General features: G+C 39.9%; 2 protein-coding genes across 4 annotated transcripts in view; one reads left to right on the plus strand and one right to left on the minus strand.

The window, feature by feature from the left end:
• LOC102532719 (tripartite motif-containing protein 75-like) overlaps nucleotides 1-9,199 on the plus strand; it is a 24,717-nt gene extending 15,518 nt beyond the window's left edge. The window contains exon 4 of the mRNA XM_072975118.1: nucleotides 9,088-9,199. The gene's annotated coding sequence lies outside the window, so the exon portion shown is untranslated. The remainder of the gene's footprint in view (nucleotides 1-9,087) is intronic.
• Nucleotides 3,339-22,427, minus strand: part of TMEM192 (transmembrane protein 192) — a 26,863-nt gene continuing 7,774 nt past the window's right edge. For all 3 annotated transcript variants that reach the window (XM_072975134.1, XM_072975136.1, XM_015247004.3), the window contains exons 3-6: nucleotides 18,012-18,276; nucleotides 15,630-15,764; nucleotides 10,272-10,374; nucleotides 3,339-9,976 (exon numbers count right to left, since the gene is read on the minus strand). In XM_072975134.1, coding sequence (XP_072831235.1) covers nucleotides 9,838-9,976; nucleotides 10,272-10,374; nucleotides 15,630-15,764; nucleotides 18,012-18,276 — 642 coding nt within the window. In that variant the 3' untranslated portion in view covers nucleotides 3,339-9,837. The remainder of the gene's footprint in view (nucleotides 9,977-10,271; nucleotides 10,375-15,629; nucleotides 15,765-18,011; nucleotides 18,277-22,427) is intronic.

The raw sequence follows: 22,427 nt of genomic DNA on the forward strand, positions 1-22,427 counted from the left end.
AAAAAATTAAAAAATATTTTTAAAAACTGGTTGTCGAAAGAAAGGGAACAGCCAAGGAGACTGAGAATTCACCAGGAAGGTGGAAAGAAACCCCACGATTGTGATGAGTGAGCCGGAAGCCAGGTAAAGGAAATAGCTCAAGGAGGGCGTGGTAAAATCAAGCTGTTGACATCCAGGACCAGGAGAGGTGAGAACTGGCTCAGACACCTGGAGGCGTCCCCCAGCCGTGGCAGCAGCAGTCTCTGGGGAGAAGTGGGGGCAGAAGCTGCACAGAAACGTGAGGCCAAGAGAGAATCAGCGGAGAGGAACCAGAAGTTGACACAGACCCGAGTGCCGTCAGTGGCCATCCCTGAACTATTTGTTATCGGCCCCCCAGGAGGTGACACAACACGTCCTCTGCCGAGAAACCTTGCTTTGAAAACCTGAGCTGATCCTCTCAACACCTGGAAGCAGAACTGATTTGCATGCTGGCTCCGGGCCTTAATCTCAGGACTTGCACCAGCCCGGAGCCTGTCTGTCAGACCACACTCTGGAATGTTCTTCCACCTGCTTTACAATCTCTACACTTAAAAAAGGTGGTTCCTCTCCTATTCTTTGGTCATTGTGAGTTTCTGCCTTAAATTTTTCTTTACTATCATTCTAGGGGTTTAAGGAAGAAACGATAGTAAGTTTGTATATTCAATCCACCCACTGGTCTCATTTTTTTCTTGCGAGCAACTGGCTTGCTTTGTGTGTGTGGCATGTGTTACTACTTAAAAGGTGGTTTATGAAGTGTACTGGGTTGTAACTTAACATTTTAAAATTTAATATATGCTGAACATTTCTTTATTAATTAGAAAGTAATAGTCACTGGAAAAATTTTAACTAATACAGAAATAGAATAAAAAGCCCCAAATCCCTTAATTTTATTTTCTCCTGTTCAGCCCCCACCTTTCATTCTCCCACTCTAGTCACAACCCCCAGTACCTCGCTGGAAAAAAAAAATTGATAGCAAAAGACCAAATATTGTAACAAAAGATGCTCTCATTGCTCTTATCACATAGGAAATTTCAAGGGCTTTAGGAGATCTGTGCTAAACCTATATTTCTTATTATAAATCACGCTCTCAGCCTATGACTTAAATTGTAAATGTTTTTTTACAGTTTCTTACTTATCCTATATCTTCGTCTTGTTCATCTTGGGGAAGTTTTAACTTTTATGTAGTTAAATGTATCAGGCTTTTCACCTATGGCTTCTATGCCAACCTTAAAAACACTCAAGAGTTCCTGCCTCTAAAATGATTTTAAAAACCTATCCCACTGTTTATTTCTAATACTTTAAAAGTTTCATTTTAAACCATGAAATCTTTGAATCAGCTAGATTTAGACGATATGCATAGTAAGATGGAGATAATAACCCAAGTGTTTTTCCTTGGTGCTCTACCCAGTTGTCTTAATACCACTTACTGACGGAGCTAACTTTTCTGTGAGATTTTAAGTATCACCTTTATATACTAAGCTCCCATATGTATTTTGATCTATTTCTTCATTTCCTACTTCATTTTGTTGATCTGATTATCCCCGGACAGTATCTCTGTGTAATTATTTCCATTACTCTAATAACAGAACATTGTAAGGTTATTGTGCCCAGTCTCTTACACACAGCTTTAGTCCTCTTGTAGACACACACGTTCCCTGAGGGAGAACGCCGCGTGATGGCGTCAAGCCACTTTTTGAACATGTCATGCCTTTTCGAGTCTTCTTTTGTATCTTTCAGCAGTGTTCCCAAGTTTTCTTCAAAAAGATCTGGGTATTTAATCTTTTTTGTTATTACTATAGATGAGACTTTTTCTCTTTTTTGTGTATCTTTTTTGCTTTTTGTTTTTAATTTTTGTTTTTTTTAAATTTTGTCTTTTACTTTTGTTTGTTTTTGTATTCTTTCTTTTGTTTTTTTTCTTTCTTTTCTTTTTCTTTTTTTTTGGGTGAGGGCTGTTCTTGAATTGTATCTTCTAACTGTTGGTTGCTTGTATAAAGCAACAGATTTTTACATATTAACTGCATGCAGCCACCTTACTAAATTCTCTAATTTCTGTATTTGTTTGTTTATTTGTTTTGTCTTTTTGGTAGGGGTGGGAAATTAGGTTTATTTATTTATTTAAATTTAATGGAAGTACAGGGGATTGGACCTACGACCTTGTGCATGCTAAGCATACGCTCTACTACTGAGCTCTACCCTCCCTCCTCACTGTATTTTTTTTAATAATAGTCTTTCCAATAGGTCCTTCGGCGTTTTCTGGGTATTCAAGCATATTATCTGCAAATAATGATAATTCTATCATTACCTTTTTACTCTATAAAGATTCATATTCTTTTTCTCTTTTTATTTTATAATATCGTATTTTTAATCGAAGTATAGTTGATGTACAATATTATATGTTACAGGTATACAATAGAGTGGTTCACAATTTTTAAAGGTTATACTCCATTTATAGTTAATATAAAATATTGGCTGTGTTCCCCACATTGTACAGCACAGCCTTGTAGCTGATTTTATACCTCATAGTTTGTGCCTCTTAATCCTCCACCTCGTTACCCCTCCCCCTTCCCTCTCCCCACTGGTAACCACTAGTTCCTTCTCTCCATCTGTGAGTCTGTTTCTTTTCTGTTATATTCACAAGTTTATTGTATTTTTTTAGATTCCACGTGTAAGTGGTATCTTATAATATTTGTCTTTCTCTGCCTGGCTTATTTCACTTAGCATAATGCCCTCCAAGTCCCTCCATGCTGGACACCAGAAATTAACACAATGTTTTGAATCAACTGTACTTTAATTAAAAAGCAAACAAACAAAAAACCAACCCATTTAAAACATGAGCAGGACTAAACAGACATTTTCCTAAAAGAGGAGATGCAGATGGCCAACAGGAACATGAAAAGTTGCTCAACATCACTAATATCAAGGAAATGCAAATCTTACATCTGTTAGAATGACCATCATTAAAAAGAACACAAATAACGAATGTTGGCAAGGAGAAAAGGGAACCCTGGTACACTGTTGGTGGGAATGTAAAATGGTGCAGCCACTATGGAAAACAATATGGGAGGTTCTCAAAAATCTAAAAATAGAACCACCATATGGCCCAGCAGTTCCACTCCTGGGCATATATCTGAGCAAAACAAAAATGTTAATTCAAAAACATACATACACCCTGTTATTAACAGCAACATATTTATAATTGTCAAGATATGGAAGCATCTTAAGTGCACATCAATAGATGAGTGGATAAAGAAGATGTAGCACATATAAGCAATGGAATACAACTCACCCACAATAAAGAAGGATATTTTGCCATTTGCAGCCCTTCATTCACTTTTTTTTTTTTTTTTGCCCTTCAAAAACCAGAATTTTATAACTGGCATAAACATTTCCATTGCATCAAAAACAACAAAATACCTGGAAATAAACTTAACCAAGGAGGTCACCTATACTCTGAAAACTGTAAAACACTGATGAAGGAAATTGAAGATGATACAAAGAAATGGAAAGATACCTTGTAGTCCTGGATTGGGAGAATCAAGATGATCAAAATGGCTGTACTACCTACTACCCAAAGCAATCTACAGATCTACTGCAACCCCTATCAAAATACTCACAACATTCTTTCTTCACAGAACTAGTTCAAACAATTCCAGAATTTATCTGGAACCACAGAAGACCCCAAATTGCCAAAGCAATCTTTTGTAGGTCTTTTAAATTTTTTTTCCTCTTTCTTCTTTTTGTTCTGTTTTCTTATGGTTTGATGACTAGAAAAGTTCCTTTAACATTTGTTGTAATGCTGGTTTGGTGGTGTTGAATTCTTTCAGCTTTTGTATATCTGTGAAGCTTTTGATTTCTCATCAAGTCTGAATGAGAGTCTTGCTGGATAGAGTATTCTTGGTTCTAAGTTTTCCCCTTTCATCACTTTAAATATATCACGCCACTCCCTTTTGGCTTGTAGAGTTTCTGCTGAAAAATCAGCTAACCTTATGGGAATTCCCTCGTATGTTATTTGTTGCTTTTTTCTTGCTGATTTTAATATTTTCTCCTCATCCTTAATTTTTGTCATTTTGATGACTATGTGCTTTGGTTGTGTTCCTCTTTGGGTTGATCCTGTGTGGAACTCTCTGTGCTTCCTGGACTTGGGTGACTGTTTCCTTTCCCAAGAGAGGGAAATTTTCAGTTATTATCTCTTCAAAAATTTTCTCAGGTCCTTTCTCTCTCTCTTCTCTTTCTGGGACCCCTCTAATGAGAATATTAGTGCACTTCAAGTTGTATTTTTGTCTTTGGAGTTTTTCTGGGTTTCCAATCATATTATCTGCAAATAATGGTAATTTTACCATTACCTCTTCAATCTATAAAGATTCATATTCTTTTTCTTAACTGAATGTTTTGTTGAAACCTCAGGAATAATAATATGTGGACATTTTTGTCCTAATTTTTATGTTAATGGGAACTTATTTGATGTTTCCTATTATCTTTGTCTATTTTCTGTTGCATTATTTCTTTTCAAAATGAAAATCTTAAATAGGAATATTTGACTCTTACATTATAAATATTTTTCCCATACTGGTAGGTTTATTCTTGATTTTGTATATGGGACCGGACATCTTCCAAATCAGTATATATGTATGTGTATATGTAGTTAATTACCTGAAACTATCTCATTGTATGTATTCTCATACATCCTTTATCATATTGAGATAACCTCCTCTCCCATTTCACTGTTATCAGCACTCCTGCCATGATTTTGCATGTCTTTGTGCACTTGTGTATCATGCAGGATAATGGTTGTATATTTTTACTTTGAAATCTATGCTACATCTGAAATGAATACATTACTTTCTAGTCAGGGGAGAGAAAAACAAAGTAAATAAGTAAATTATATAATATGGAGGGTGGGAAGTACAATGGGGAAAAAAACAACAAGGTGTAGCAGCAGAAAAATCTTCCCTTCTTCCCTCCTAGTTTCTTTTGCTGGTTTAATAAGAAAATGGATATAAAACAGATTAACAGGAGAAAAACAGATTTAATTTTGTACATGTGGGAGCCCCATAAAAAATGAGATGCAAAGAAGTAACCAAAGCAGGAAGCTACCCTTTTGTGAGAAACATTTACATTTATAAATGAAATCTCCATTTATAAGTGCATCTCCTTCTCTGTACCAGGAAGAGGAGGATGACTCTACATCTTCACAAGCCCTACCAAGGGAGAGGCCAAAGTCCTACATCTGCATAACAACTCTGCTCTTGTTGACTGTGCTTTTCCTATAGCCTCCTGTAACCAGCTCCCCCACCTCCCCAACATCCCCTTTGTCCTTAGCTGGAGATGGCATCTAAGGTGGTGGCTTGGGCCATATGGGGGAGTTACTCAGTTTTCTTGGGTCTCCCATGACCACAGGAGGTATACAGGTTATTAAACTTCTCCTGTTTATTATCTTTTCTTACAGGCAGTTCTCAGTCAAGAACTCAGAAGGGTAGAGGGAAAATTATTTTTCCTCCCCTCTGCAAGATTTGTTTACACAGCCTTCCTGGACCTAAATTCCCCATCCGGTGATAAGGATGTCTTCTTGGTGTTAGTAGATCCAAACTGGGTCTGCTCACCCACCTGCAGTCAAGCCAATCTACTGATACCACGTTGTGGTGAACAAAGTCCAACATTTATTTCAGGCCCCAAATAAGAAGAGCAAGCAGCTTGTGCTTAAGAGTCCCGAACTCCCTGATGGCTTTGAGGGAAGAGTTTTAATTTAAAGGCAACCTTTGGGGTGAGGGCTGCAGGGTGCATGATAGGTTTGTGGTGATACCTGTCCTCTGACAGGTTGGTGGTGAGGTAACAGGGTGGTGTTTCAGAAATCTTAATCATCTACCTTCTGGCTTCAGGTCTAGGGTCTACATGCTTGTGCCCAGCACGCACCTCCACCGGGGTGGGGGGTCTTAGTTCCTGCAGAACTCAAACATATGCATCAGATGGTTATGTGTATCCCATGAGGAGGAACTAGGACTGTTTTATTGCTGTACTATTGTTTCTTGACTGCTTTCCCTTTGGTTCTGCACTCCCTCCTTTCCCTAATAAGTAACTGCTCTTTGGAACTCAGGAAGGGCCTAGGATACTAAAGCCTTTTTATACAAATAAGAAATGGGGGCACGGAGGGGCTTTTGTACTCAGGAGGGCCCTGGAGAGTCCTGCTCCGTTTCACTGGTACAGGGAGGGTAACTATTACGTGGGAGGTTTATCCCCTGATTTCACAGGGCAAAGGAGGGTCAGAGTTTCCTTCTCGTAGTGGTTGTCAGGTAACTTTAGTTCAAAATAATCAATATGCCAAAGTGGCATATTTTGGGGTGACATATTCTGAACCCCTAGAAGGATAAGGGAGACAGAGGGCTGAGTGTGGGGAGCAGGCCTCACTGAGAAAGACAAGTGAACAAAAGCCTGAAGGGAAACACTCTTCCTCAGGAAACCCAGGGGATGTTTTGAGATTCTTCTGACTTGTGATTATCATATAGTTGAGGTTTGTTTCCTCAAGAATTCACGAGACTGACGGATAGGAGTTTTGTATTCAAGACTCCAAAAAGCATCTCTGATGAGGTTGTGAGATCACTAAATAATGGTGTCTTCTATAAAAAAGGATGGGGGGAGGACACTAAGTTCATTTTGTTTGCCATTCAGTTTTCTGAATGGCTACAAAACACAAAAGCTAAATTCTTTCCACAAGTGACATTAACATCAGAATACTCCACGTGGTCTAATTTACAGAAGATTCATATCCATCAAACCCAACTGTTGGCTTATCTGTCTACAGCGTTCACTTCCACCTCCCCCTCCAGCACTCCACTCCAGCCACTAGAATGTAGACTCCACGAGAATAGAAATCTTTTCTGATTGGCCCCTGCATTCCCAGCACCTCCAACACCCTCTGGTGCATGTCAGGGATGTCAGCTCTCAATTGAACATCAAGTGTTAAATGAAATGAAATGCTCATGTATGGAGACTGGAGGTTGCTATGGGCATCCCAGGAGCCAGAAATACTGCCAAACATCCTACAATGCACAGGGCACTTCCCACAACAAAGATCTTCCAACACAAAATGTCAACAGTGCCAAAGTTGGAGAACCCTGCCTTGGAGAAAAAAAAGGGAAAGGAATTAACTTGAATTAAGTAAGACTTTGGCTTGAATCCCTGGAAGAGGACAAAAGGCCTCCAGCAGAAGCCTGGCTATGCTAACACTCCCTCCAGCCAGTGCCGCTCTCACCCGACGTGCAGTGAACTTTCCACCAACACTGTGGGGACAGAATCCAGGCTGTGGTGTTTGCAGAGCACCTAGCAAAAGAACCCAAAGCAAATTAGGAAATATTTCCAACAAATACAAACTGAAGACTATCCTTATATATAAAGGAAGACTGCCTGTTAAGAAAAAAAAATATCCTAGGAGAATAATAAGAAAAAGACTTACACAAGTACATCACAAAAGATTTATAAAAAGACCAAAGGGTATGGGGAAAAAAAAAAAAGCTCACCTGCATTAGTATTCATTCAGTAAGTCATGATCCTATTGTCATTTGAAGTAAACCCCCAAATTAAAAATACAGAAACATATCACAGATAGATACATATACACCCTTGATAAAGTGTGACTGTACCTGCCCTATTTCAGGGCCATGTCACTCTGCTGCCTGCTTTTCCACGCTGCACAGCCTGATCCTCCTGAAACTAAAACCCACTGCCACTTCCTTGCCTGAAACCCTTCAGCAAACCCCATCCCAGCACAGACCCCTTGGGCACAGGGAGCATCAAGGGCCCCCCAGAATCTGTCGCTGGCCGCCCCTCCCATGTCCTGCCCACATCGGGCTCAAGCTGCACACAGTGCTGACATCATCTGTAGCTGCTCATCCTTTTTCTTTACTCATGCATTTTCCTGGAATTCCTAAAGCCTGTCCCCTCAGGGAGCTCTCTGACCCGGATCCCTGTGGTACCCTGGGCTAACTGCCATCATTTCATTTACCACCGATCCTGGAAACCTTAGTCCTCTCCTTAGAACGTCAGCTACCAACTAGGTCTGTCTTAGTAACTTTTGTACCCATGGTGCTGGCACAGCACCTGCCTGGTGCATAGAACGCTTAACATGTAAACAGTTCTGCTCATTCTTTTTTGCTAGTTCTCATAATTCCATTTCCTTTTATTGTTTGAAATGTTCATTATTGGGTTTGGAAAGCGCAGTGGTGATTATACAGATGTCACATCAGGCAGAACCTGGGTATTCTAACTTTTAAACCGTACCTTTCTCCGTAAACCAAAATTCATCTCATAAACCTTAGAAATTGACTATAAGATCCAAATTTAATTTAAAAATAAAGGAGAATTCCTCATCTACCACGGGGTTTTCCTTTTAAGGAAAACAGCTAAAGGCAAAAGCTCTTCCAGAACACAGACAGATTTCCACAGGAGGCAATGGCTTTGAGATATGCTTACTAAAAAGGAAAGAAAGAAGAGAAGGAGGAAAAGTCTGGAAACTTGAATACAATCTGAACTTTAAAAACACAATTTCGGCTTTAGTTTGTGAACACTGTCATTCTGGGGACTCGACGGTGTTGGTTATTGATGACACACAATCACCTTGCCCTTAGCAGAAAACCTGCAGAATGTTTCCCAGTGGCTGTATCTGAAGGAGATAGATGTCCGCCCTTCAAAAGTACGGTATGGCCCAGCGAATACACCCCTTGCCAAATATATGTATAGCTCAAGGATTTTTAAATCAAATATTGGTTATTCAGCTAAATACAAGAAAAAAAATAGCAGCATACATAATCACAAACATCCCCTCCCTCGTGCTACGCTTTCAGCCTGAAGTCTCTCTGAGGCAGCATGTGAAGGTTCCAATAGCAAACTGATAAATTAAAGGGACACACTAGGAAAACTGCAGGAAAAATGTCATCTACTCATAAAAATGCTTCATTTTATCTGGAGAATTAGATATGTTTAATATCCACGTATAAGATGATATGATACTTTCTCCCCATCATAATTTTTATTAAGTATAATCTAAGACTGAAAAAGGTGTTCTTTTTTTTCTTTCAGACAAACTTGCAGCCACAGACATCTTTCCTGTCACTGAACGTACCGATCTGATGACAGTCAATACTGAAACACATGGCAGCCTCTCCAAGAAGGGCCAAAATAAAGAGAGAGCCTGCAGTCTTCCCTAAGCAGTTCAGCTGCACTGGCTGGTCTAATACTGGTCCAAGTCATCTTCAGACTTTATTTCTGGAGAATGGAAACCTGTAGGAGCTGCAAAGTAGATGCCCCAGTGAGACCTTGGTCCTACAGTGAAGAAATTCTCTAGAAAAGGTACAAGGGCCGAGGCATCCAACACCACACAAGCATATGAAATGCATGAGGCTCCACGGGAAGAAAACACTAACCACGAGGAAGAACGGCTTCTCTGACCAGTTTAAAAGCAGGGAAAACTTCTTTGCTCAAAGCCCAGTTTTAAACAGGTTGTCCTGTCAGACTTATTCCATAAAATGCCAAATTATTACAGGGTTGCAATGAGTTTGCAAGAAGGGTTAGTCAAGGAGAACTTTAAACTATACCTATGCCTCGGATAAACCGGGCAGTTATATAATTCCAAAATGTGCAAAACAGACATTCCCCTTGAGTTACCGCGGCTCTCCAAAGTGCCTTTCACATGACCCTCGAGTCCTACTTATTACAGCCACACAGGTGAGAACCCAATTTAGGTTTCCAACAAAAGCTGTAAAACGTCACTTGGCAAGGCTGCAGTTCCCTAAGATGGCTTGTCGGGGGTGGGTCCGTCTGAAACCGCTGTCAAAGCCCACGTGGCTGAGAGCCAGGGTCGGAGGACGTGAAAGCCAAGAGCCGCTGGCTGAGCAGCGCGTTGTGGCGCTTCAGGTACACGATGATGTCCCCCTGCTTCTCCACAATCTCCTCCAGGCTCGAGAGAGTCCTGCAAAGAGCCCAGATGGAGTGGGTTACACATGCCGTCTCTCTGCAAACAGTCCCCCCCTAGTGTTCAGTACAGCACCCCGCATTTGTTACCCTTCCTTACACGGTAAAAGCCAAAGCAGTAGCCCCCAGTGAGGCTCTTCCGTTAGACTTGGGCACATACAGTTCTAAACATATTCCAATACACACCGAGCCCTCAACGCCAAGCATTAGGATGGTCTTGGGTTTCCAGAAGGAAAAAAAAAAAACCAAAAAACTTTAAATTCACTTTCTCTAGTCTTTTACTCTGCACTTACCTGAATCCCGTCTCCGAGGTAATATTGCTGGGGTAAACATAGATTTTTTCTTCTTCAAGTACATCAGGCTGTGGCTTGGCTTTATTAAATTTCCGAATTTTCACTAAAATAATAAAGTCATTATTGTCAGATTACCTAATCATGAAAAATGTTCTTTTTCCGTTTATTCAAAATACATTAATAACTGGCTATTATTTTCAAATAACATGCCCAAAAATTGCTTCATAAAGTGAATTAAAAAGTAGGGAAAACCTGCTTAAAGGGATTGGAAATGTCGATGCAGAGAGGCAGGAAAAGAGGCAGGAAGAAGCCACCAGGGTCTGTTGCTGGGAGATGGAGACATGGGGGGGAGCTGGTGAACTGGGCAAACTGGAACCACAGGTGAACATGAGGCCCTAACTCAATGACTATCCTTGCAGACAGGACCTTTAGAGAAGTAATCAAAGTTAAACAGAGCAATTGGCAGGAGTGGGTGGGGAGGCCGATCTGATAGATGAAGAGACACCAGGAATGAAGATGCACAGAGCAAAGGCCATGTGAGGACACAGCAACAACACGGCGCCCACTCGCCAAGAGAGAGGCCTCGGGAGAAAGCAGCCCTGAGGCCCCTTGATCTCAGACTCCAGCTTCCCGAACTGAGAGAAAATCAGTGTTGTAGACACCCTGGCTGGGTATTTGCCACGCGGAGCCAGCAGGCCAAGGCAAATAGGTAGACGCCAGCTGCAAAGAGGTAAATATGCAGAAACCACGAAGGCTGCAATTTCCCACCTCGCAGATCTGACGACAGTCAGAGCCGGATGACCTGCATGTCCGAGTAACAGTCACTGCCTGGGCTCTCCCCGACCTGCACCACAAGCCCGGGACATAGCCAGCAGAGATGACAAACAAGGGCTGAGCCAGGCCCCAGTGAAGGCAGTGACTGCCCCCCTCCCCTAGGCAGGATTGAGAATTCCAGGTCTGTGCAGCTCCAAGTGGGTCGAGGATTTGGCATGTGGGTGGGGGTGGGGGGCAGGTTAGACGCCCTCCCCGCATTATTTTTCAAAACTCCACATATGATTCTTTCCTTTCTTGTAACCACCTTTGAGATATAACTCAGGTATGATACAATTCCCATGGCATTCATTTAAAGAGTACATTTCAATGATACCTTCTACGAGTTGTGCGCCCATCCCCACAATCAACTGTAAAACATTTCGTCACCCTAGAAAGAAGCCCGGTACCCGGGAGCAGTCATTCTCCACGCACCACGCCCCCAGGACCAGGCAAGCACTAATCTACCCTCTTTATAGGTGTGCGTGTTCTAGGTATTTTATACACATGGGAATCATACAATATTCATGACTGGCTTTTTAAAAGTCTGAGCACAGTGTTTCCAAGGCTCATCCACATTGCACGTGTCAGTACACCTGTCCTTCTGTTCCTCCCTCTTCTCGGCTGAATCCTACCCACTGCGCGGACAGGACACGTTTTGCTGGTCTGGTCGTCAGTTTATCCTAGCACCACTCAGGTTGTCTCCACTTCTGGCTCCTATAGATGGCGCCGTTTGGAACCTTTGTGCGGATGTAGACAGACATGTACCCAGAAGTGCGGCTGCTGAGCCACATGTTCAGCCTGTCGTGGAATTGCCAGGCCCCACAGATGACTCTGAAGTGACTCAGCTGAGAAGGAGGCTGAGGAAGCTCAAGTAGAGGTTGAAGAGAAATGTGAGGTTTATAGAGATACACAGGGGGTTCATCAGAAAGGACTAGGAGGAAGGAGGCCATAAGATGTGGGAAGACCGAAGTGAGGGGATGTAACGAGAAGCCCTTGACTTTTAGGTGGTGGCCAAGAGAGCTGGAAATGAGAAGCCCCTCAGCGGGCATGTCCCGGGCTCCAGGCTCCCATGCAATGGGAGACGGGGACTGGGCTGCGGGCGCCACCATGCGGGCGGAGGGAGCTCAGCGAGAGAGAAGATGGGGCCACGAGCTGGGGCGCAGAGGCAGTGAGAGGGAAGCCAGGGAGTCAGGGTCCCAGGGCTTCAGTCCAGTAAATTTATAATTATTATAATAACTAAAATCTACTACTCATCCATAAAAAATAATAAAATAATGCCATTTACAGCAACATGGATCGACCTGGAGAATGTGAAAGTGAAGCCAGAAAGAGAAAGAAAAATACCACATGGTATCACTTATATGTGGAATCTAAGAAAAAAAGAAAGAAAGAAAAAATGAAAAAACAAACGAACTTATTTACAAAACAGAAACAGACTCACAGATATAGAAAACAAACTTATGGTTGGGGGGGTAGAGGATGGGAAGGGATAATTTGGGAGTTCCAGATTTGCAGATGCTAACTACTACATATAAAACAGATAAACAACAATCGTATACTGTATAGCACAGGGAACTACATTCAATATTTTGTAGTAACTTATGGTTACAAAGAATGTGAAAATGAATATATGCATGTTCCTATATGACTGAAGCATTGTGCTGTACACCAGAAATTGACATGACATTGTAAACTGACTATATGTCAATAAAATTAAAAACTAAAACCTTTCCTATGTAAATCATCTATTTATTTTATAAACCTGAATTACCAATTATCAGGTTTTCTTAAAGTAGGAAGCATGTCAATATGAGATTTAAAGAGGGTTTTTTTTTTTTCATGTTCCCACCTATTTGGGTAATTTTTGGCTCCAGAAGAACATATGCAGCCATATTCACAAGTTCTACTATTTTCAATGTTTATCTTTATAAAAAGACAATGTTTAATGCTGTACTTTATTCAGATAAAACATTTTTAATTATTATGAATAAGGGTGAAATATGCTTCTAATAAGTCTTTGACTACAGACCAAAGCAATTCATTTTAATAAGGAAGACAATGGATTAAAACAGTTTAGGTGTCATGGAGCTAATAATATATTTGTGCCCAAATGTAAAAATTAGTTCCCCTCAGGAATCCTGGAACATCTGCTTCCTCTATTTCCTTTTAAATGGTCTCAGGTTTCTGTTCTTTTGTTTTTAACATTACTATCTTATTTGTAGTATAATTAATTTAATTTTATTTTGGGGGTAGGTAATTAGGTTTGTATTTATTTATTTTTACTAATGGAGGTACTGGGGACTGAACCCAGGGCCTCAAGCATAAGCACGCGCTCTACCCCTGAGCTATACCCTCCCCCCTGTATAATTAATTTTAAATGTTACAGTAAATCCTCTAAATAAAAGAGTAAATCCTAGAGAGAAAAATCTTAGACTACATATTAATTATTAATTTCCCCTTATTTACATGATGACATTCACATGATCTTTGGAATATAGTTGTCACTGCCTTCTGTGTCATAGAGCACATATACATATTAAAGAAAATTCTTTTTAAACAGTACCCACCTGATACTTTACAGAGGGCTTGCATTCCTTGCAGTAAATAAATTTCTAGAGATACTATAAAATAACATGCTAGATAAACCCCACACTCAGACCTAAACTGGAACCCCCATTTACAACTCTTGACAGATATGTCACAGGCTGGAGCTGACTTCAGTCAACAAGATAACTCGGTGTTCATTCTGACACATGGCTCACGTTACTGAAGTATTGAGCTGTTTCTTGTACGCTAAGAAAGTAACCTTACTTTAAAACTAAAGTGCACTGTGGGTGAGAATGTAAATTGGTGCAGCCACCATGGAAAACAGTATGGAGGTTCCTCAAAAAATTAAAAATACAACTACCATGTGATCCAGCAATTCTACTTCTGGTTATTCATCTGAAGAAAATATAAACACTTAATTGGGAAAGATATCTGCACTTCCATGTTCATTGTAGTTATTATTTACAATAACCAAGATATGGAGACAACCTAAGTGTTCACGATAAACTGATGGATAAAGATGATGTTGTGTGTGTCTGTGCGCAAGCGTACAATGGGATATTATTCAACCATAAAAAGAATGAAATCTTGCCATTTGTGACAACATGGATGGACCTGGAGAGCATTATGCTAAGTAAAATAAGTCAGAGGAAGACAAAGACTGTATGATCTCACTTAGATGCAGCATCTAAAAACAAACAAAAAAACCAAGCTCATAGACCATCTCACTTATGTGTGGACTTTAAAAACAAAAAAAAACTTAAGTTCATCCATACAGGGAACAGACTGGTGGTTACCAGAGGTAGGGGGGTGGGACTGGGCAACATAGGTGAAGAGAGTCAAAAAGGTACAAACTTCTCTTTATAACATAAGTTAGTCCCAGGATGTGATGTTCAGCATGGTGGCTATAGTTAATAAAACTATATTGTATATTTGAAAGTTGTAAAGAGAGTACATCTTAAAAAGCTCTCATCACAAGAAAAATAATTCTGTGATTATGGTGACAACGTTAACTAGACTTATTGTGAACACATTTTCAAATCATTATGTTGTACATCTGAAACATAATGTTGCATGTCAATTATACCTCAATTAAAAAAAAGGCGTGACATTACTGATTTAAAAACTAGTCACTCCATTCATATTCTAAATACTTTAGTCCTCAAAAGAAGCACAAAAACATTAGTAAAATGAAACACAAGTTTTGGCCCATGTCCCTTTCCCTTCATAAGGGAAATGATCTTTCAAAATGGACAGATAAAGTACTTTATTGTCACAAAACAACTATTGCTCAATGCCACCAGATCAGGTGCTATTAAAGATTTTAGTGCATGTCAATATTGCAGCAGGAATGAAATCCTGATTTCTTCTGGGCCTGGATTTTTTTCTTTTAAAGTATCCTTCTATCTATTTTTCATGTTAACATATTTGAAGCTTACTTAATTTTACCACTGAGAGTTTTGAGAGGGGCACAAACACCAATCTTCAGACAGCTCTAAATTTAGAAAGAAGGAGCTTCTTAAATGGTTTATCCAAAGCAAGTTTGGGCTAAATGCAGTTTTGCATGTATTATTTTTTTGTTTTATATTTTGTTACTTTTAAATTTTAAAGCCAGACTTATGTCTCAGTTGCCTTTTGAGGATGCAAAAGTTTGTGAATCTTTTTTTTTAACATTTTTTATTGATTTATAATCATTTTACAATGCTGTGTGTGAATCTTCTTGTTCATTTTCTTTTTTTATGAAAAGCTTTTGTCATTCTCATTGACAAAACTTTGTCGATGACACAGCTTTGGAACTGTGACTCGATGGTAAGTTCCTGGTGGTTTGAAATTAGGGGAGTCTGGATGTGCTCAGCAAGGAGAGAGATGAGTGCTCAGGAGGGTCTGGGTCAGGTAGTAAGTTCTTCCAGCCAGAAAGGTGATGGCGGGGCTTCAAGGGGGGCTGCGACCAGCAGTAAAGGCCTTTCCGGGTCAGAACAGGCTCCGTGCGATTCTCACCTGTGTACACGAGCAGACACGCCAGGGAACAGAGCAGCTCCAGGGCCAGGATGGCCAGAATGAGGTCCAGGTAGAGAGCGCCCAGCTCGGGGAAGGAGTGCTGCAGGCAGAGGACGAGGAGGAGCGCCGCGCTGCCTGCGGGAGGAAAGCCCGTCGGTGCGGGTGCTGGTGCGGGTGTGGGTGTCAGTGTCCCCGGAGCCCGCGCCACAAGCACCCACCCCGTCACATCCGCGACGAAGGGAGAGAGGCGATGGAAAGCAGCATGGCCGAGAACACATGATGCCCCCTAACACGAGCACATAATAAGCTGGACTTTCTTAAAAACCAAGGAGTGACCTTCAAGGAGGACCCAGTGGTCCCTTCTGGTCGGGCAGCGCATCAGGGATCCAGGAAAACGCCCTGGAGGCGCTGCTGGTCTTGGACAGATGCCCCGACACCTCCACTCCCCCAATCCTTGCCTGAAAAGGAGAGTAACAGTACCTTCCTCACAGGACTGCTGTGAGGAGTAAGAGTTAATACGTGAAAAATACTTAAGAGTGGTGCCCGGCCTGGAAGTACCCAATAAATACGAGCCATCTCCCTCCTGTGCAGCATATCTGTTATTTCTGAAGACCATTTTAACCTCATTCTGCACTTTTACTCTAAAGACTGTCAAAGAAAAGGTCTTTGATATCCTGGGTCCTTGTATGAGTGACGTAAAAGTGATGCCATCTGTGGTTAAACTAAGGGTTCAATTGTTTGGAAAGACTGTGATTAAGGGTCACACGTGTAGCAAGAATTTGAAAGTCAGAGGACAGGAAAAGATCAGACAATCTCTCGTTGGGCCTCAGAAATACTACTTCCAGACCATCACTGGAGAAACTGAACATTACTTTGGTCAGTGTACAAATAGGCTTCCTATTTTCTCTTTGTTGGGGGAGGAAAGGTTATAGTAACACCTTCTGGCCAAAAACAAGTACTGCATGTGAGCGGTGGCATGTCAGAAACCGCCCCTCCTCCTCTTGGAGGTGAAGGCCGCTGCCCCCTGGGAGATGCGTCCATCCCTCTACACGGCTTCTTCCTCTGCTGCTGGTCGGCCCTCCCGCTCCCATTGAGGAGCTCACTAAGTGGATGAACTCACGGTCTGCCTTTAAGAAAATGCACTACCAGAACACAGGAAAAAACATTAAATTATGTAGCTCTGTTTTAATGGAGAAAAATTAATTTCTAATTTGGTTTTGGAATGTTCAACTATTTACTCTAGACTCAAATTGACAAGGAGGGTTTTTTTAAAAGGTGAAAACGTTGACTATAAGGCAAAAATATCTGAAGAAATTCAGTTTAATTCCATGAAGCCTTTACAATGTCTGCAGCAATAAAGAAAAGCAGACACATGAGCATTCTAAGTCCTGGACAAACTTTCTGACCTTGCCTTCAGAAACTGTTTTTCAGGTTTTCCATTTTATAACATCTTATAATAGTTGCTCTCTTATTGCAAGAATAACACTGAGTTTCATTTAAATTCCCTCTTACCCTACAAGTATACGTAGCAATAGTTTTCTATCTCCTTGAGATGGAAAAGCCTGCTGGTACCAAGGGAGGGGAAAGCCCACATTTCACACAGGGATACATGAGCACCATGCTCACAATGAACACGAGCAGGAAACGCCAGCCCAAGATACGCCTCTTTGGCATTAGGATTATTTTAAGCTGATTGGTTTTAAGAAACATCAGACACAGATGAATCTCTGAAAACTGAAAAGGAGTCATCTTTTGTGAGAGAGATTTACACTTATAAAGGAACTCTCCACTTGTAAGGGTGTCTCCCTCTCTATACCAGGAAGAGGAGGGTGACTCTAAATCTCTAGACACTCTCATCAATGGAAAAGGCAAGGACTTAAATCTGCATAACACCCTTACTCTTGTTTACTGTGCTTTTCCTCAAAACTTCCCATAATTGCCCCTTCCCAACATCCTCCTTCTGTCTTTAGCTGAAAATGATATTTAAGGTGATGGCTTAGGCCATTTCAGGGAATTACTCGGTTTTCCTGGGTCTGTTCTCTGTATAAAAGAAGTATTCATGTTATTAAACATCTGCTGTTTTTCTCCTGTTAATCTGTCTTTTATTACAGTGGAATCTCAGCCAAGAACCTAGAAGGGTAGAGGGAATGCTATTTTCCCTCTGCTACAATAACCAACACAGATTTCAAAGGAAAATATCAGAAAAGCTTCGAGACATTAAGGTGATCCAAATTTTAGAGGCCACCTCACTCGCACAAAAATGAGAGAATATATCTGATTATAAAATCAAACTTAACCTTTTCTTTCTGCTGCTATTCTTGCTACTCAAGCAAGCCACGGGATAGCCGAGAGAGACTGGGAAGGGGGAGGTGGGGAGCTTACCAGCTGAGTGTATCATCAGTGCAAGGCTTTTAAGATGCCTCGTCGACCGGTAGATCTTGTTATAGCCTCTGTTTCTTACTTTGCTGTGGTGATACTGGATGTATCGTTCAAGAAGGAAATGCAGAATCCACAAAATAACTTTTCCCAGGATTATGACCGTCTGAACTTTCAGCGGGTTAGTATAGTTTCCTGGGCACTTGTCCTCGTTTGGATTGGGGTAAGAACAAAGCACGCCTGTTAAAAACGCTAAAACAACAAACACAACCTGGTGGAAAGGAAAGCAGTAGAATTAATATTCAATATTTGGATTTAAGAAACAATAATCACCATCCCAGCACATATTCTAATACCTATGACTTTCACTGTCCTATTTTTATGAGTTTAAAAAAAAATTTTTTTTCCCATTTTTACCAACTTCCCCAGAAAATCTGGGGAAAAAATTTGCAGAAAATCCTGGAAACAGATAAAATCACAAATAAGAAATAAAAATCACCCCAAGTCTCATCTAACCGAGATGAGTCTTAATGTTAAACACAGTTTCCTGCCCACTTCTCTGTTATTAAAAAGAGTAAAAACAGTAAATTTTGAGCCTCAAATGTAACTAAGTAAAATACTGAATTAAAAGTTTTTTTCTAGTTTCATTTTCAAGAGAAAAAGAATAGGTATCCAATTAGATTGACAAAAATTTAGAAGATTGGTGCCAAAATCTGTACAAACAGACATTCTCATATGTTGCTGACTGGCTTGGGAACTGCTCTTTCAGTTTCAAGATAATTTGGAAATGATCTTGACCTAGAAATCCCCGACGGACCCTAGCCCTCAGAAGTAAAAGTATCAGTACCTAGGATATATAGATATAAATACTTACTGCAGTATTCTCTATATTTGCAAAAATGGAAAACTGCCCAAGTATATGCGTGCACAGCCACTCATATAACAGAATATTATTCACCTATAAAAGAATTACCTACAGCTCTATGTATTAGTTTGGGTGGGTGTCTATGACATGTTAAAATTAAAAGTTCTAAGTTGTAAAGTAGTAGTTCACCATGTTCTTGGATTGGAAGAATTAATGTTGTTAAAATGGCCATACTACCCAAAGCAATCTACAGATTTAATGCCATCCCTATTAAACTACCCAGGACATTTTTCACAGAACCAGAACAAGTAATCCTAAAATTTATATGGAATCACAAAAACCCAGAAATGCCAAAGCAATACTGAAGAAAAAGAACAAAACTGGAGGAATAACCTTCCCAGACTTCACACAAAATTACAAAGCTACAGTAATCAAAACAGCATGGTATTGGCACAAAAACAGACATACATTTGGATCAAAGGCACAGAATAGAGAGCCCCAAAATAAACCCACACACGTATGGTCAATTAATCTTCAACAAAGGAGGCAAGAATATACAATGGAGAAAAGACATTCTCTTCAGCAAGTGGTGTTGGGAAAGTTGGATAGTCACATGTAAATCAATGAAGTCAGAATACTCTCTCACTCCATACACAAAAATAAACTCAAAATGGCTTGAAGACTTAAACATGAGACAAGACACCACAAAACTCCTAGAAAAGAACATAGGCAAAACATTGTCTGACGTAACTGTAGCAACGTTTTCCTAGATCAGTCTACCAAGGCAATGGAAATAAAAGTAAAAATAAACAGATGGGACCTATTTAAATTTATAAACTTTTGCACAGCAAAGCAAACCATAAACAAGCAAAAAGACAACCTATGGACTGGGAGAAGATATCTGCAAATGATGCAACTGTCAAGGGCTTAACTTCCAGAATATATAAACGTTTCATACAACTTAATAACAAAAAACAAACAATCCAATCAAAAAATAGGCAGAAGACCTGAATAGACATTTTTCCAAAGAAGACATATAGATGGCCATCAAGCACATGAAAACATGCTCTACATCACTAATTATCAGAAAAAAGCAAATCAAAACTACAATGAGCTATCAACTCACACCAGTCAGAATGGCCATTATTCAAAAGTCCATGAGTGATAAATGCTGGAGAAGGTGTGGAGACAAGGGAACCCTCCTACACTGCTGGTGGGAATGTAGTTTGGTGCAGCCATTATGGAAGACAGTATGGAGATTCCTTAAAAAACTGAAAATAGACATACACTATGATCCAGCAATCCCACACCTGGGCATATATGTGAGAAAACTCTAACTTGAAAAAATACATGCACCCTAATGTTCATAGCAGCACTATTTGCAATAGTCAGGACACAGAAGCAACCTAAATGTCCATCAGTAGATGATTGGATAAAGAAGATGCAGTATATATACACAAGGGAATATTATTCAGCCATAAAAAATAATGCCACTTGCAGCAATATGGGTGGACCTATCATACTAAGTGAAGTCACACAGAGAAAGACAAATATATATCACTTATATGCAGAATCTAAAAAAAAGTGACACCAATGAACTTATTTACAAAACAGAAACAGACTTGCAGACATAGAAAGCAAACTTATGGTTACCAAAGGGGAAAAGAGGGGAGGGATAAATTAGGAATTTGAGTTCTGCAGATACAAAGTACTATATATAAAACAGATAAACAACAAGTTCCTACCATACAGCCCAGGGAACTATATTTAATAGCTTATAATAACATAATGAAACAGAATATATATATATCTATAATTGATTCACTATGCTGTACACCAGAAACCAATACAACATTGTAAATCAACTATACTTCAATTAAAAAAAAAAGTGCTAGTTCAAAGTGTGGTCTCCAGATCAGTTAGAAATGCAAATGCTCGGGCCCTACCCCAGACACACAGAATCAAAACCTCTGGGGTTTACAGCAATCTGTAGTTTAATAAGCCTGCCAGGGAGTCTGATGAATGTTCAAGTCTAAGAAACACTGCTATCAAGTAATAAATAACATATTATTCAATTTGCGGAGGAAGTGGGGGACATCCTTTTATAATATGTTTATCTTTTTGTACATACATGTATGAACTTAACAAATGACACGGAAAGAGATACAACAAACTGACCTGATTTATGAACTCAGGGAGAAGGGCTGAAGCAAAGAGAAGGGAAGATTATATCTTTGCGTACTTTGGTAATATTTCACTTGTTACAATAAGTATTATTCTGTACTTTAAAAAAATCAAAAAAAGAAAAATTTAAATGCTGTCATTAGCATCCACCATCAAGCACCAATCTTATTATGTAATAAATCTTTTAAAAATACATGTGATTCTTCAAGAGCAGTAATATTTGCTATGGCAACTCAGGATGCTGACATCATAAAGTAAAAAGTGGAAAAGTCAACATGTTCCCCCTACTATAATATGCTGTACATTGAACCCAACTGATCCATTTTATGTAGAGTAGCATATAAAGACATTCATTTTTATTGCTCTTTAACACTTCAGACTTTCTTAGTTCCAAAATTAGGACCATCACTCCCATAGTATCAAAGGCAGGTGATCTATATACAATGTTTTTTGTTAAAGTGATGTGTGTGTGTCATACACAAAGTATGTTACACAAAGTATACAAAAAGGAACCAGAAAGGAAGCATTTCAGGTGTACCTGGGGATCAGGAAGGCATGGCAGAACCAGGCCACTTACTAGGTCCACACGCAGAAAGCAGGTGCACCTCCCAGTGTACTCGGTTCTGAGTTCAAGTCTCCCTCGGTGCACTTACTGGAGCAGCAGCTGGGGCAGACCCCCAGCCACACCCACCCACCTCATGAACACCCAAGGAGAATTTGCTCTCTTTCGATTTTTCACATTGCAGCAAAGAACAAATGACTACAGCCCGCTAGTGCCCGAGATTGCAATAACTGAAGTGGAGGAAACAGTGAACAGACATGGAGCAGAGCCACCAAAAAGGAGCAGAGCCACCAAAAAGCCTGCAAACCATTCATACATGTGTTTTGCTTTGTTTTTATGATGCTGAATTTATGTATTTATTTATTTGTTTGCTTATTTTTATTGGAATATAACTGACATATAACATTGTGTAACTTTCAAGTGTACACCGGGTTGATCTGAAACATTCATATACTGCTTTAGCCAACACCTCTACCATGCCACATGATTACCATCTCTTTTTTTGTGGTGAGAACAATTAAGATACCTAGTCTCCTAGCAACTTCGAATTTATAATACTGAAGTGTTGACTATAATTATTATGCTGTGCACTAGATCTCCAGGATTTATTCACCTAGTAGTCACTATATCTGTTTTGGAAAATGCCCAGGCATTTGTAATTTTGTATATAAAACATGGGGCAACATCATACTTATTTTTCTGTAAACTGATTTCTCTGCTTCACATTATTTCCTAGGTGTGTAGATAAATTGATAAACTTTTGTGTCAACATATATAGATTTATCTGTATCTTTTCTGTTTTTATGACTGA

Source organism: Vicugna pacos, chromosome 2 (genome assembly GCF_048564905.1).
Source record: "Vicugna pacos chromosome 2, VicPac4, whole genome shotgun sequence".
Classification (NCBI taxonomy): domain Eukaryota; kingdom Metazoa; phylum Chordata; class Mammalia; order Artiodactyla; family Camelidae; genus Vicugna; species Vicugna pacos.